This window comes from Aulonocara sp. 'chitande type north' Nkhata Bay, linkage group LG12, assembly GCF_057382095.1.
Source record: "Aulonocara sp. 'chitande type north' Nkhata Bay isolate Kocher_YH1m ecotype deep benthic linkage group LG12, A_spYH_male_GT1.1, whole genome shotgun sequence".
Taxonomy (NCBI): domain Eukaryota; kingdom Metazoa; phylum Chordata; class Actinopteri; order Cichliformes; family Cichlidae; genus Aulonocara; species Aulonocara sp. 'chitande type north' Nkhata Bay.
The window spans coordinates 21,937,343-21,954,558 of NC_141355.1; the positions used below are offsets into that span (position 1 = coordinate 21,937,343).

At 42.8% G+C, this 17,216-nt stretch overlaps 1 protein-coding gene across 4 annotated transcripts in view; it reads left to right on the plus strand.

The window, feature by feature from the left end:
- The window catches only part of emid1 (EMI domain containing 1), a 56,310-nt gene that overhangs the window by 33,398 nt on the left and 5,696 nt on the right, over positions 1-17,216 (plus strand). For all 4 annotated transcript variants that reach the window (XM_086314326.1, XM_086314327.1, XM_086314325.1 and 1 more), the window contains 9 exons: positions 8,002-8,091; positions 8,678-8,739; positions 8,858-8,990; positions 10,093-10,137; positions 10,228-10,335; positions 12,360-12,485; positions 14,817-14,906; positions 16,875-16,927; positions 17,033-17,095. In XM_086314326.1, coding sequence (XP_086170452.1) covers positions 8,002-8,091; positions 8,678-8,739; positions 8,858-8,990; positions 10,093-10,137; positions 10,228-10,335; positions 12,360-12,485; positions 14,817-14,906; positions 16,875-16,927; positions 17,033-17,095 — 770 coding nt within the window. The remainder of the gene's footprint in view (positions 1-8,001; positions 8,092-8,677; positions 8,740-8,857; positions 8,991-10,092; positions 10,138-10,227; positions 10,336-12,359; positions 12,486-14,816; positions 14,907-16,874; positions 16,928-17,032; positions 17,096-17,216) is intronic.

Sequence of the window (17,216 nt, forward strand, 5' to 3'; positions counted from 1 at the left end):
AGCAAGCTGTTATAGAGCTTACTGTAGCACTGAAGATATTTAAAGCTTGTGTAGTCAAAAGCAGTATCTTTGAGTGAATAAGTCAGAGCTCGTGTGTGTTTGTATGTCTGACTAATTCTGTTCTTGAATATTTTCAGAGCTATGGTTTGTTGGTCTCCTCTGGCTGAGAGGAGCGGTGGGGTTTAATTGCTGTTGTGTGTCAGAAGTGTTTTTTATGGAGAGGTCACAGACAAGAGAATCAAACAGTGCTGGTGTGTAGCCATGCTGTCCTGTTTTCACTCGTTTCCCTGGTGACCGCAGAGGAGAAGAGAAAGTTTGCACATCACTGAAAGGGAGAACGTCGCCAAGCCAAAGTTTACTAAGCAGCTTTTTTTGGGTCAACAAGGATCAGGAGGGAGGAGCTGAGCTTCGTCGGACTTCTGCGTTATTGCGTCTCTCTTAATAAAGCTGAAGGGTGTGAGCTGGATTGTCAGCCTGTGCCACATGCTTTTATTACACATCTGCTGCTTTCAAGTGGAAATGTTTAAAGACTGTGGGGCAGATTTGTAGTGCACCCTGTCCCGACCACATACTGTCTTAGGTCAGCATGCTGCAGTTTGACAAATGCACCCAGCACTAATTTTAGCCACTTTACACAAACCGCAGCATTGTTTGCTTTCATGGCACAGAGAAAATTGTTTCCATTGTGCCATATGGTGATGCTTTGTTTTCTTTGTTTGTGTGTGTGCATGCTACTTTTACTGCAGCAAATAATGTTTATTCCTTTTCTAAATTCATTTGAATTTTTGAGGCTTTACATAAACACCAGACCCGTTGTCTTTTTGTGGCTCTCTCTTTAAACACACGCTGCCTCTCCTGCTTTTTTGGACAATCAGGCAGCGTCTTGCAATGAGACAGCCAAGACACACTCACCCTTAAACAGGCAGTTAACAAACTGTGGAACAAGAGCTGCTCTGCTTAGTAATTAGAGGTGAACTTGGTGAGTGACTGGGAAACAAAGCTCAATTTTCCTCTAACTGGTATTTAGAAGTGCCTTGCAGGTATTCTCCAGTATCCAGTCTAAGCTGATGTGGGACAGATAGCTGCAGGTCTCTCGTGATGGAACTTACTGGAAAATGCAAGAAGCAGGAAGCTTGATGAGAGGGAGGGAGGGAGGGGAAGTTATGCCACATCCTGTGCAGAGAGGTCTACCTCACAGCTGTCCGTGCCAAGTGTGACCAGTCTCCTGTCCCAGAATGCCAATGGGAGCACATGTCTTTAGGCTAGACAAACACCTCTGTCAGCAGACCGCAGTCACCCCACCAGTCAGACCATTCAGCCCAGCACTGCTCTGTAATTACACACCTCCGCCTGCTGGGGAGGGAGGTGAGAGGGACGGCCAGACTGAGATGCAGACCCCGTCACTGACATCAGCATCACTACAGGCATGTGCTGTAAAAACAGAGAGCGATAGGGAGAGTAAGCGAGAGGGACAGTGAGGTAAAGACAGCCCTGTGTGGGACAGAGAAGTTGGCGGAGAGGCGGGAGACCCTCCTCCTTCCTGTGAAAGATTAGAGGTTTTGTGTGCAAGCACATCTGGATGGGCTGGAGGAGCTGAAAGGACTGATGTGAGAATTGGCAGAGTCACAGCCCAAAGAAAACTTCTGCTCAAACTGAGCTGCATCTGCAGTATATGTATGTGTTTGCTTACAATGCAGGACTGTTAAAGAGATATCTGTGCAGGCATGCTTTTTTTGGGCAACTCCAAATCACATAAAGCACAATAATGGCCTTACCAAGTGAAAATGTGGTGATTTATGTATATACTTATATAAGCAGGCATCAGAGCGTCTTATAACTGCTCCCTTTCTTGTAAGGGATCAATTTGAATTGGCAAAAACCCCCAAAACAAATTAAATAAACCAGAATAAAATAAATTAGAATAAACTGTTTCCACAGCAGTATAGACTAGAAAAACTGCTGGAACTGGACTACCTTTTGCAAGAGAGTGAGCTAAAAATTTCACAATGCAGTCTAATTTATTCTCTGTGCACAATACGACTTTAAGTTTCTTTTCCCCAACTCTACAACAGGATAAAGTTCAAACTGCTTTAGTTTGACTTTCAGCGCAGAGCTGTGTCCTCCTACCTCTATGCAGTAAAAGTAATTACACAAACATCGCCATGCCTCACTGATTGCTTTCTTTTATTAGACTGTAATTCTGATCCTGAATGCTGAGTTTCTGTCTGGAGCATCAGAACATTTTCTTTACGCTTTTCATGGCACACAACTGAAACTCATTTCTGTTTCTACAGTTGCAGCCCTCTTCATTCTGACAAACCAACACTACAAGTGCACCAGTGTGGAAATCTCACAGCAGAGAACAAGTTAAAACTCTAGTACACTGTAAATTACAGAGATTTAACTCTCTAAATTTGTTTGGTAACAGGTTGAACATACAGGATGATTTATGTGTCCTGTTTAAAAACTAAACTAACTGTTGAGGACAAATGCAAAATGAAGCATCACATATTAAGTAAGGCATTTCATTTCTTTCGTTAATTTGTTAAAAACACATGTGACTAATATAAACAGAAAGCATGTCAGACTAAATGCAATCGATTATTTTCATCTTGATGGAGGTCCAGCTCTGTGGAGGGTGCGGTTAGATGCTGGGGTTCTGGTGTGCTGCCTTCCACTGCTCTGCGTTTTTGTGTCTGCACTGATTGATTATGTGAGATGCGTTTGCATGAGGCTAAAACCTTTAACCCTTCACACTCTCACCGCAGGGTCCCTGAGGCTGTAGCGTGGTTTCTTTTGCAGCGGGCCTTTCGATCACCTCAGCTAGATGTGTAAAGAGAGACCAGATGTGGGCTGGCTGCCTCCGTGTTTTCAAACTTTGCAATGTAAAAGTTTAGATCCAGTCTTGCTCTGTTTACCTCTTTTTTTGTTTCCCCCCCCCTGTTTTCCTCCATTGTTAGAGGCAAGGCTGCACTTCCTTCTTACCTGCAATTATGACTCAGACTTGGAGGTAGAAGACACAGAATGGCAATTCTGAAGTAAGGAAATGACGATGTGCATCCCACCTTTAAGTCAATCACCTAATAAAAGACACCTGCCACCCTGGGAAGGCAGAGTAAACAATGGCGCTCAGACACCAGACTGGGACCTGCCAGCCTTAGCAGGGAGGGTCTCCTTTAATAGACTTATACATAAGTTAAGACTGATTTGAGCCAAGCATCAAGAATGGATTTGGATATTTTGCTAATATGATCCTGTTACCAGTGCAGTACAATCCCAGCTGGCGAGAGATAGATAGACCCCAGACTACAAGGAACTCACTGGAACTCATTGGAATAATTTGAAGGGAGCACTGGTTTCTGTGGCACTAGACCGCAGACCACTGTGACTGAATAAATGTAGCTAAGTGTAAAAATACAGCATTTAATATTGGCAAGGACAACAAAAGTATATTTAATGTGGATGTGTCTCCTTACAGGAAGATTAATATTAAGATTTGGATCAAATGTTTGTCTCTACTTCATATCTCTCAGTTTATAGTTTCACATTTTTGTGTCTTTTGTATATTTTTTGATGTTCAGAAGTCACAAATACTGAATATAGTTTTTTGGGGGAAAGGAGCATTAGAGGTAGTGGAAGTGGAAGAAGAGCATGAATGAATCCATATCAGATTAATGTCTCAGAATAGACAAAAGAAACTGCTTGCTCAGCAAACATATGTTCTGAGCAGCCACCTTGTTCAACTTGACTTATTTCTAGGAGTCGGTGTTCTCTGCGGGTCGATGGTGTGTGAGTGTGTTTATCTGAAGGCGGCAGTCTTCAGTCTGTCCGGGGTCAGAGACAGAGACAAACGCCTCCCCCGGCCGGCTGTCAGCGCCTAGTCACTAATGATGCTGCAGCGCTGAGCTCAGCTAATTGACCAGACAGAGATTGATCGGATCAGGACCTTGTACTCTGCTGTGTCTGCTCGCTTCAGTGTGAGCGCGTGTGTTTGTGTGTGCGTTTTGATGTTTTTTGTTCACGGCTGCCTCCACACCGTGGACTGTATCTCCTAACAGGAACGTCCAACTTTGATGCATCACAGCAGGATGCAGGGAAACAGTACGGACAACCCTTTAAAGGCTCCTCAGGCATATCTTCATATTTTCATCCACCATCTGCTGACAAAACTGCGAATGCTTCACTCGTACGTTCATAGAGGTAGTCAGTCCGCAAACTGTGGAGAACAAATAAACCTCGGGAGGTTATGAGCTTCCAGGATCAGGCAGTCAGTGCAGCTGGGTGTGAGATGTGTGTTTAAAGGCTCTGGTTGGCAGGGCTAACTGGCCTCTTAGCATCAAGTTTATTTTCACAGGGAGAGTATCACTGAAGGAATGACCTTGGTCCATTAATAACAGAGCCCTGTGTGTGTGTCTCTTTCACACTCACACAGACAAAATGCTACATAAGAGCTCACACACACACACACACACACACACACACACACACACACACACACACACACACACACACACACACACACCTTAGATCATAGAGATTCTGCTAAAGCCCTGTTCATTGTGCATTTGGCGCCGACTCAGTTTCAAGTAATAAAAATAAGTTTTTAATAAAGCTGCGACCACAAAAAAAGGTGTTACAGTAAAACAAGTTTTTAATGCTTTTCTGGGATCCAAATTGAAAAGCTGCATTCTCTTAACTTTTCAATTTTACTGAAAAACCAGTTCAGTTTCAGGTCTTTCCCCTTTTGGCCCCGTTTGCACTTGGCATACAGTAAGCGTGTCTCTACTGTTGGCTCACAAAGCAGTCTGTTACCCTGGCAAGTTCCCACTCACTCTCCTTCTGTCTGCTTCAATGTGTCTTACTTTTGTTTTAGACTATTTTAAACATACTTTCTGTCAGTAAAATCCAAATGCAGTGACCGACATATTTAAAGCACATGCATAACTAAATGTTAGTGCGTTTTGTTTCTGTTGGAGAGTTTGGATATAAGATGCAAAGAGCACAACACGATTAGTTCAGCTCCAGTGTTGTTTTTTGTTTTGTTTGTGGTGGCGTGAGGCAGAGGAAATACAAGAGGGAAAGAAAGTCTGTTAGGGTTTCAACCGATGTTTACAAGGTTGCATGTGCGGCTTGGCAGACTTATTGCCCGGATTTAAGCATGCAGTTTCAATGGTCTAGCCTTAGCCACCGGCCGCATGCTTAAATGTGTGCGCAGAATCTCCCTTTGACTTTTGGATAACTTCAGAACTCCTTAATAAATGTCAGATTAGGTCGAATAACTGATTTGTTTTTCAGAACCCTCATTAAAAGTTGTAACACTTTTGCCTCGATCCTTTTGCTCGTTCTCGAAAATGCACCCTCACTTTAAAATGGGAAAAGATAACCTTCTCTTTGTGACCTTTGTTCATCTCTCCCTCATGTTCCTCAGAGATTATTGCACCAGAAGCATCAAAGAAAATCCAGAAAGGGTTTGTAAACTCACTCAACTCTGTGTGAGATTTCTGTGCAAAAGAGAGAAAAGCTTAACAAGTGCTGGCTGATGTCAGCCTCTGGTCTGCTGAATTCTCTGCAGGGGTCTTTCTCTAATGAAGAACTCTGAGTCTGTCACTGATTGGAACCCAGTGCAACACGGGGTAAAAAGATCAGATGCATTCACACATTTTTTGATCCCCCTCTCACTGGGGCAATTAGCCCAGTAAGCTCAAACAAATAGGGGATACGATGAACCGTGTCCATCAGGGGCCACTCATTAACTGTGATGAAGTTATTGTTGGCCAGCAGAGCGATGGAGGCACTCTTGGGGCATCCCAGTCATCCTCACTCTTCAGGTCTGCATGCGTGCACGCCACAGGCTTTGTAGTAAAGTGATACTGTCTGAGGGGATGCTAAAGGAAAAAAAGGGGTCTTGAAGATTTCAATATTTGTTGTTGCAAGACCGAGAGACAGAGAAAGTGTGCAAGAGGTGTGTGGGAGGCTATAGTTCTTGTGCCAAAGCCGGCATAATGCTTCATACAATAGCTCGAGTGTGGGTGAGGGGATCTTGGCGCTTGAATGTTCTTTACTTTAGAGGGAAAAGACGCGCTGTCAGGAGGGGAGGAGGGAGAGCTAGATTTCTTATCCTGAGCCCCCCCCACACCCCCACCTCCTACCTTTGTAATTGAATGCAGCCATCTATATGAAGTGGGCTTCACAGAGAAAAGCCTGCAGGATGTGCATGCACATAGACACGTCTCTTTGTCTCCTCTGCCTTCCTCCGTGTAGACTGAAGTACGCTGCAGAAGAGTGAAGCAGACATCGAAATGTCCTCGTCTCTGTGCAAGGTTTATGCTGTTACTGAAGCATGGAGGAGTTTTCTACAATCCGGAGGTCATTCCATAACATTACATGGTTTGAATCCATCTACACTTGTAATCCTCTGAGAAATACCCAGAACCCAAAACAGTGAAATCATGAGCACAGAGGTCGAGGAGAGGCGGGGCCGGGGTATTATTGGAGCAGTCTCACTTTACCCTAAACCATGTGCTCTGTGTACTTTTCATACTCCTCTTTTGCCCTTTCACTCTCCCCTCTTTGGGTAATATCTGAACTCATTATGCTTTTTACGTCTCAGGTTTCAAAACGTTCATTCTTCCTTCATGACAGTAAGCGCTCTATTTTCCTTTTCCGGGCCTGCAGTGCATAGAGACAGATTATGACATCTCGATGCTACAAAACGCGAAGCTGTTTAAGAAAAATGCCGTTGTCCTACTTCACCTCTGTGTTGCAGGTGCTATTTCATGGCTTCGTTCAGTGTAGTACTTGGCGTCGACTGTGGCCGCTGGCCACTGAATGGAAAGGCATGCTTCCTGGTGGCTAATGAGGTGCTGAACCCAGCCTCTTGTTTGTATCAGGAGCACCTGGGCCAACCACAGCCAGCCCAGGCCAGACAATGGAGTCAGTCTAGCATTTCCACAGAGGTCTGCCCATTCAAATCATCTACAACCCTGGGACACAAACTCCCACACTTCATAAAATGAAGGCAAAACAGAATGCGGACCGAGACTGCCCCATTCTTTTTCAACAAGGAAACTATTGTTTGTCTTCACACGCCCTCTTTCCCAGGCCTTGCGATGCTATCCTCCTTAAAGGAACGAGGCAAAAGTAAAAGAATTCGGCTGAAATGCAGCACAGTGTTTGTTCTTTGGAAATGTAACACATACAAGAGCTGCAACTGTCACTGTTAATTTCCCTTTCTGAGCTCTGTCTGGCTCACCTGGAGGACAGAAACAGCACAGAGGTCTTTTCAATTTCATGTATGTGAAACATCTTGATAGAACCCACAACACAGTCTGTAACTGAATTCTAGGAGTGATGACATTAGGTTAAACACAAAATTGAATGCTGAATCCTACAGTTTGGCGGTGAGAATCAGAGATGAGCGTTGTCCTAGTCCAGGGTTAGACAACTCCAGGCCTCAAGCACTGGTGTCCTGCAGGTTTTAGATCTCACCCTGGGCCAACATACCTGAATCAAATGATTAGTTCATTACCAGGCCTCTGGAGAACTTCAAGAGATGGTGAGTAGGTAATTTAGCAATTTGAATCAGCCATGTTGGATCAAGGATGCATCTAAAATCTGCAGGACACCGGCACTTGAGGCCTGGAGTTGCCTACTCCTGTCTTAGTCTCTTTACTTAAACCAGATGATGATGTATGGTTTCCTTTTCTTTCCCAAGCAATCATTTTAGCTCTAATGCCACTGGTAAACTAGAAAATACACTCACTAACCACCTTTGTGCAAAGGTACTGCTTATAAGGTTGGGGAAACCTGCAGTCAGCTGAGACTGAAGAAGTCACTGGGATGAGTGGCGAAACGTTTCCCACTGAAAATGCTACGTCCAGATGAACAGAATTAACCTTTTGGGATCTAAATATTATGTTGTCAAGCTCAGGAAATTATAAAAACTTCAAATGCAAAACACAGAACTGACATTTATTCCACTTTGTCTTTTGGTTTAAACAGATGCAGGAAACCGGCTTGTAGCTCAAGAGGCATTAAGAAAACCATCTACTCTACGCCGGCCACCTGCACGCACGGGAGAAGCAATCTCCAGTAAGTAACTGTGAATACGATATTATTTTGACTAGACGGCAATTCTCATCTCAGTTTTATTCTTGTAATGCCAAACCACAACAAAATTAATCTCAGGATGCATAACACAGTGAGGAAAAGATCTTTTAGGTACAAAGGTAGGGAGATGGTTTAAGTAAGAACTTGGTAATTTAGTTGGTAACAGAGGGAAGACAACAGCTCCCGTTTAGGAGGTAAAAACCTCACAACCAGGCCCAGGGTGGAAAACAAAGATATAACAATAACAATCAATAGCAGGGTGATGGGGTCAGCACATTGCACATGATACCTATAGAGGACAAAGAACAAACCGCAGGAGAAAGAAGGCACAAAGCTAATGACATTTCATCACACGGGGAGTGAAAAGAGTAAAAGAGCAGTGCTCAGTGGATCACGTGAGGTCAACCAGCAGCTTGAGCCTTTGGAAGCATAATTGGGGATGATTCAGGGTCACCTGATCCAGCTCTCACTATAAGCTTCATCAAAGAAAAAGTTTAAGCCTAATCCTAAAAGTAGGTATGCCACATCTTTACATGTCTGATTCCTCCAACTAAAATCTGTTTTTCAGATTGTCTCAACTGCAGTCGAATCACTGCTATGAGCGACAGGCTGAACACGCTGGAGGAGAAGGTGAAGACTTTTACTTGTTCAGACGCAGCATGTGAAACGCTGAGGAACGTGACTGGCCTACATTAAACAATCGTATTGTTTTAATTACCTGCGCTTGTTTTATGTTTTCCTGCACCAGGTCCAATTACTCACAGCTCCGGCCTCCATATCGCATCGCCACCTTCAGGGTAAAGTGGGAATTGCTCCAGAGACCTCGTTACTGATGGGGGCTGTGCCCGCTCAGGGAGCTCCTGGTGAGCAGGGACCTGCAGGTAGGTGTATCCTGCTCTCACGTGTCAAGTTTAGGCATTTCCATTTAGTTCCGTCAACGTTTACGTTTAATAATTAAGTCAGAAATCATTCCTTGCAGCTTTTCCTGCTCGCTACCTGCACACCTCTGCTCGTATCCTGTTTCACCCAATGCACACGCACTTATTTCCTTTAACAAAAGTCAGAGTGCAGCTCTCTTTCAGCTCTGTGAGCGTCCTCTCCTTTCCTGGAGTTGAGCCCAGCACTGGCTGCAGCTAAAGACGCAGTCATCAGTGTTGTTATACCATCAGCAAGAGAAAGATTTGATTTACTGGACTTTCAAATTAAAGACTTTTATTTGTCTTAAATGAGACAAACCTGGAGAAATTGAGTGCTGTTTGGTCTACCGCTCTGGCTGAGTTACTCCCCAGTGCTCATCCACTGCTCCCTGTGTCAAAGAAAAAGCTCCCTGATCCATTTGTAAATCAGAAATATAAAACATCTTTCTGAACCAGTTCCTTCTCCCCACAGGATAAACCATTTCTAAACCAGCACCCTGTGAGTTTTCCTCTGGTGCCACCTTCAGGCCAAAGTGCACTCTTATGTAATGCATAGTGAAGGCTTGGTTTAGATTTTCCTCATTCTGCCTGTTCTTCAGCACCACTATGTGTGGGGTGTTGCTTAACTGTTCTGGTGGAGGTTCTGCTGAATAAGACCTTAATAGATTCTGATATAAATGAAATCATTTAATGTCTTTACGCTGTTCTCTGCAGGTTTTATACGACTGTTTCCAATAATGGAAGAGCTGCAAATGAAATCTGACGTGTAAAATTGCTTCCTTTTAATAAAGTATTCCCAAAATCACTACAACCAAAGCTTTACATAAACCCCAAGAGTTGCCTAGGTAAGGGAAATCAGTTTCCTGTGTTAGAATTAACTAGCCCTTTAAAATGTATATAAAATTGGCACTTTAAAAATGTTTTATTTTCTAGCTAAAACATTTAATGAGCCCTAATACTGACCTATAAACACAATGACACATTCTTCCTGTGACTGTTTGCACCTCATCCTTTGGTGGATTATACTTGGATTGTTTTTATCAAACCTCTCCTGTTTTAATTTCAGGTCCTCAGGGTGAAAAGGGAAGAGATGGGCTTCCTGGCAGAGATGGTAAATTGTAACTTTCAGTTGATGTAAAACTACTTAAGATGTAAACCAGTTAGGGCTTTGCGATTACTCATGGCTGTTTCCTTCTCTTAGGGAAGCCAGGGTCTCAAGGGCTGCCAGGTCCTATTGGGCCTCGAGGTGGGGCCGGGGCAAGGGGCCCGTCTGGAGCCCCTGGATCAAAAGGATCCCCTGGACCAGCAGGTAACGGTGGACTCAAGGAAAAGGTCTTTGTTAGCAGAGATAAGAGTAACAAATAAACCTCGTCCTGTTGTAAAGTTGCATGTGTGCCACTAAGAGAGAGGGTATGTCAGATCAGCTGTTTAGTTATTGCCTATCTAGTCACTATTGTCTGTGGAACAATGGCTAACAAGAGGCCAAAGGGCTATGAAAACAACAGGAGAGTATCTCCTCCTGACCTGTGATGTCCATATCCAGAGCGTTTGTCTTTCCCTCAAACCTCTCAGTCGGCGTGCAGACCCTCCAGCACTAAATGCTGGGACAATCCAACCCCCCTTGAGGCCTGCTGGTAACTTACTGGAATTTGAGTATTTTGCTGGTTGGCTTTGAAAATCATAGGTTTCTAAAAAGTGCATGCTCCAGAAGCAAAGTAGCAAAGTATTTGTTTTCTGACTGTATATAAACTCCCCAACATGTGTTGCTTTTCATGGTCGGCAGCCAGAACAGACACGGGATCATAAATCTGTTCCACAGATTCAGAGTTCAGTTGTTATGTACAAATAATAAATGACCTGCGGGGAAAAACGTAAATCCGGAGGCAGCTGTGACTTGAATAATGAATAAAGTAAATGGCGGTCTATAAGTGTGTCACAACATCTGCTCTTGCTATAAGCTGTTATTCCTCTGCTGTGGATCGTGAAGGGAGTGCCTCTCCTCTCAGGCTAACATGTGACCCCTGCTCTCTGCCTGCTGCTGGGTAAAGATGAGATTTGGAGCAAACGCTGAACTACAAACCCACCATGTGACTTCAATTGAAATGAACACAAGCGATACGTATACGAAATCCCAGAGCCTTATGATTTCCATATGCCCCTTTGGTGTTGGTGTTTTTCTATCTCCATTACTTCATAGGTATCCAAAAGCAGCGCTGTGGTTTTCTTATTTTACTGTACTGATTTTTATTTTTGTTTTTTTAACACTCAAAGAGAAAGATAAACACAGGCCTGGAATGCATCCAGTGTCATGCTAAATGTAGATAAATATGTTTCTTAAGCCAGAGGTTGTGGGAAAAATCAAAAGTGAACAGCTGTAGTTAGGAGAAGTGATGTTGTATGATATGATACGAGCCCTGATAACTTACAGGAGAGTCGTATTAAAATGCTGACTAATATTTTGCCATATCATCCCATAGTTGCTCTGGGGAACCATTATCCTAGAAGAAAAACTGAAATTGTTTTCCCTAATATGTCACAAAGGCTTTAAAGAGCTGCTTTTTCTGGCCCTCTGAACACTGTGCTGCATCTTGCAGCTTGCGATCTTCATGAAGCAGCCAAAGCAGCTGGTTTTGCTGCTGTTTCTTTACTGCGATCAGTAAAAATGTCAAATCAGATGCAATATATTATGCTGAAAATCTGTAAATAATGAAATGTCATTTAGTATATATACAAAAAAGGTGGTGGAGGGCGAGAGGTTGTGTTCAGCATACAGCCTGACCTCAGAGGAATCCAAACAATGAGGTCAGATGTCACTGTGGTGCTTTTTTCCATCTTCAAAATAACGCTTGGGGGTGACGAGGGTCCCTTTTGCTTATGCGCACTTACAGATTTGCCATTTTTGTGTATGTAGAGAGCATTTAATTTACTGTGAACCAGTCCAAGCAACACTTTGCAGAGTTTATTGTGTTTATTTGAATTTCCCATTGTAAAGATGCCAGCACTGGTAAATTAAAGACCATCTTCTAGTTAACTATAGACAAAAGAAAGTTTATACACCTCTCCTGTTCAGTCTAGCTCCTGATCTTACTCCACATGTAGACACAGACACACACTCACTCCTAAGAGACACTATGTTGCATCACTCAACACTTTATCTAATCTTTTTCCTCTCTGTTGTTTGTCCTCTTGTCGTCACATAAGCCACAGTCATTTATCATTCTGCCATGAGCTGTGCCTCTTCAGAGGAAACTCAGGTCTTATTTCGCTGTGACACATCCCTGCTGTACAGAACGTCTGTCACCATGGTGATTTTTCTGTCATGCCTACTCCCAGGCCCCCGTGGTCCAACAGGACTGCCAGGAGGGAGAGGTCTTCCAGGCCCGCCTGGCCCACCGGGGCCTCCGGGCCCTGCAGGTTCCCCAGCACCAGCCAGTGCCCGCATCCCAGAACCAGACCACAGTAAGACCCTGCGCAACTAAGAGACCTCATGTAGTTATTATGACACTAATTCACTACAAACATTTAAAATACCCATTTAGGTTTTTGATAAATCGAATCATTTCACGCTGTTAAGGAGCAAAGTTCAAATTCAGTTTAGTAGAACTAGTAAAAAAATATTTTTTTATTCTAAACTTTTTTTACACCTTTTCGCTTAACTGCTGTTAACTGCTGTGCTACTACCTAGTAATGTAGCCATCAGCTGTCAGCCTCAAGCAAAGATGGGGATTTGGGGTACAACACTTCTATTTAACTCCATAAACCCCAATTTATTTTTTATTTTCAGTCTCTTTATTGTCAAACTAAAGCATCTCCATCTCAAAGGACGTCAGCTGTTAGGACTTTTTAAAAACAGCCCACTTCCGCTTGATTTGCTGTATATTCCATTTAAATGTGACTTTATTCCTTTTTGTTTATAAAAATTGGTTCTGCTCTTTTACTTTGGTTCCAGTTATGACTTTTCATAACCTATTATTAACGGACCTAGATGTCCAAATGGTAAATAGGTCCATGTCAGATGTCACCACCTTCTCGCATGAATTGGTGTGTTTTTGAGCCAAACCAGTCACTGTTACTCCACGTCCAAACAAAATCAGCTTGTGTACGCACACAGATTCAGGCAGGGTGACATCAATTTTAAAGACTTCCAGCTTGACTCTTTAAACTAATGTTCACGTGTCTATAGCAGCCTTACAAAAGAAACAAAGAGAATAGGAAACAGGCAAGATGACGTTAATCCTTTAACTGCTACTTGCTCCTTGTTGTCTACCAGCCAAGTAGGACAGAATCAAAGAGTGTTAAATGGAGTCAGAGACAGAGAGATTGACACAGACTTCACATGCTGGGATGAGAACCTGTCCACCCCTGATGTCACTCAACAGCTTCCAGATGTAGGTCGCTCAGGCAGCTGAGGGAAAAGGTGGGGGTGGAGGGGGTGACAGACAGATGGGGGCCCACACCAGCTCTTCCAAGGTCAGCACACAGGCGGGTTTTATACATGGGTTCAGTGGTAAAAACAAAATATGCAGCACACCCGTTTGCAGGCTCCGGGTTCCTGTGTGGAGACGCAGGCTAGAGGTTGGCATGATTATTTCCGAAACTGTGGGTCATTTCTTTCACATCAAAGTAACAGCAGGGAACATAAGACGGGGGTTCTGTGCAGAGCTTCCTTTGGAAAACACTGGATTATTTGGCTTCGACATCTGCATCAGGATGTTGGAATTCCCGTCTGCAGGACTGGAGAGGGTTCCTAAACCAGCGGCCAACACGTAGTACTTAAGAACAGGACTGTTTAAAAGCATGACCTCAGTGTTTGTTAGTGGTCGAGCAGATTTTCATGTTACGTCAAGCCACAGATTCCAGTTTGTTGTAAGCAGGAAATGAAGAGTATCAGATACAAAAAAGCAGCCCTGATTTTTTTTAGTGGTGTGCAACAAGAATCAGGCAGCTGAAGGATGTTTCTGGGTTCTCTTCCTCCACCTTCTCTCTAATTCTCCTGAGGCCTCATGCTGTGATTGGACCTGTGTTTCCTGACAGTATAAAATGACCCAACAAACGTACATTTCCTCTAACATTCACACATGAACCACCCTCTTCAACTGGCCCTTCCTCTTCGAACACATGTGGCTGTGCATGCACAGTCAGTGCTGTTCAACAGTGGAAACTTTTTTGTTATGTCATGTTGAACTTTTATATACGTATCAAACTACAGTTTAGTATATTTTACTGCCCTGGCGAAGTCGTGAGATTGAGTTTGACTGTTTATTGGAGTACACTGCCCTCTAGAGGTAAGGCTGATTTGTCACACAAAAACTTAACCATCCACTAAGATGCCTAACAGGGTGCATGTAGTTGGATCAAGAAGTTCATGTTTCTTATTATGAGATATTTTGCCATTTTGCTTCTTTATGAAATGTTGGTGAATGACCAATTTCTTATTTGGCACAGGCAAAATATGGCTCGCTTATCGAGCTTGGCTACCAAATTAGAACCTAATCAAAAACAGCACAATATGGAAATATAACCAAAATATAATTTGTTCTGTGGAGCTCATTGGGAGGACAGATGATGTTACTCATATCACAAGTCTCCTTTTATAGAATGAAACACATGACAAATAAATTCAACTCAGTATTATAACTGAGGAAAATAAATTAATGGTATTTTAAGAGTTTGTTTAGATGGTGAAGCTACAAAAGTGGATTTTTTTCTGCTTAAAGGAACTCATTTTAACTTTACCAATAGCTTCTGCTTTCCTTTAAACACACGTGCATTTTCTGTTTCAACTTCCAGATCGTGGAAAAGACCCTTTCTTCACCAACACCTTCCACGACTCTCGAGGGATACCTGTTCCAGGACCTCAGGGGCCTCCGGGACCTATTGGTGAGCATTAAACACTCTTAACAGCTTTATTAAAAAATATTAAACTACAGGACTGAATTCAAAGACACCACAAAAATCAAAGTGAAAAATTATGCAGCAGGTTAGTAGATTTTGCCAAAATATCAACAATAGTAGTTTGTATGGCCCCCCACGTGCTTGTATGCATGCCTGAAAACACTGCGGCTGCTAATGAGAAGACAGACGAGGTCCTGGGGGATCTCCCCCGTCTTCTGCACCAGGGGATCACTGAGGTGCAACGTGGGACAAAAAACATTTAGGTTTAGGTCAGGCCAGTGTGCAGGGCTCAGTCAATGGTATCAGTTCTTTTATTCTTTTATCCTCTCCGAACTGCCTGCATACTTCCCCTACATGAGGTCATTGTAGTACACCAGGAGGAACCCGGGAATCACTGTGTCAGTGTAGGGTCTGACAGTGGGTCATAGGATTTCATCCTGATACCTAATGGCATTCAGGGTGTTGTTGCCTAGCCTGTAGAGGTCTGTACATCCCTCCATGGATATACCTCCTCAGCTCATCACTGAGCCACTACCAAACTGGTGCAATGTTACAGGCAGTAAATGTTTTTCATTCTTAACCAGATGTCCAGAAAGAAATAAATATCCTTCAAAAACAAGTCCACACACTGATGACTACACTCAGGTGTGGTCACAACTCTGTATACACTCTAAACAAACTCAAATATGCAAAATGAACACAGCTCCTTTGCATATCTTACAGTTTGAATGAACAAACATCTTGTGCAGTATCTCACTGTGTTATGATCTTTTTCTGTGTTATTATATTTTTATTGTGTACAGTTTGGACACTGACACAAGTTTTGGTTTTCTACCTGTTTTCGGAAACATTCTATAATTCTAATAATAATTCTAATTATACTTCTATAATGGACATGGACAAAATGTGTAGACGCTTTCATTTCAGTTTTCTTTTAAGGGTATACGAAGCCAAAGCTCTCCATGCAGGCTGCTCAAGCCATCTTTAAGCTGCGAAAACAGAAAAACCTATCCGAAAAACTGCCACAATGGCAGGAGAGGCAAAATCTATAGTTTGGTACATAATGAGAAAGAGAGAAAGCACTGGTGAACTCAGCAATGCAAAAAGACCTGGACGTCCACAGAAGACAATAGTGGTGGATGATTGCAGAATTATTTGCAGGGTAATGATAAACTCCTTCACAACAACAAGTGAACAACACTATCCAGGAGGCAGACATTTTGATATCCAAGTCTACCATAAAGAGAAGACTGCACGAAGACTGCGTGACATCCAAAGCAACCCAATAGTTTATTAAAGCAAAGAAGTGGAATATTGTTGAATGCCCAAGTCAGTCACCTGATCTTAAAGAAATTAGGCATGCATTTCATTTGATGAAGATGAAACTTCGGACAGAAAGGCCCACAAACAAACAAACAGAAACTTAAAGCTACTGCAGTAAAGGCCTGGCAGGACATGAAAAAGGAGGAATCCCAGCATCTGGTGATGTCCATGAGTTCTAGACTTCAGGCTGTCATTGATGAATGACTGAGCTTTCAGTTATTAAATATGTCCAATTACTTTGAGCCCCTATAATGAAGGGATTGAGTTAGAAATGCTTTAGTTCCTCACATTTTTATGCAATCTTTTTATTCAACAAACTGAATTAAAGCTGGAAGTCTGCACTTTAACTGCATCTGAGTTGTTTCATTTAAAAGTCAATGATTGTCTCTGTCCATATTTTTATGGACCTAACTGTATATACTGATGCCTGTCAGTGATGCTTTTTATATTTATTTCTTTTAATATGCTTTTCATAATCTCCACTGATCTTTCTTCTCCATTTTGAAGATAAAGGCTTTGATAACATAAACTTATGAACACCTACAGGTTCTGTGTGTCACTATGTCAGGTTAAAAAGGTGTAAAACACAAAACTCTTGTGCTAATATAAATCTTTTAATCTGTTTTTCAGGTCCCCCAGGTCCTAAAGGCCCGGTAGGACCTCCTGGTCCAGCAGGACAAAATGTAAGTTTGCTCACAGCACAGCAGTGCACGATAGTCGCTGCATTAGATTTGTTTTTGTACAAATTTATCTGTGTCATTTTCAATTTCCTCTCTGCCTCAAAACAGGGAAAACCTGGAGTGCCTGGAACGCAGGGCCCCGTGGGGCCAAAGGGAGAACGTGGGGAGAGAGTGAGTAAACTTTGGCTTAGATTATTGATTTGTTGGATGGAGGCACAGCGCATGTTAATTACATTTTTGAAAATATAAAAAGCTTAGCTAAAAGACAAGTTTGTAGACATATTCAGAGAAA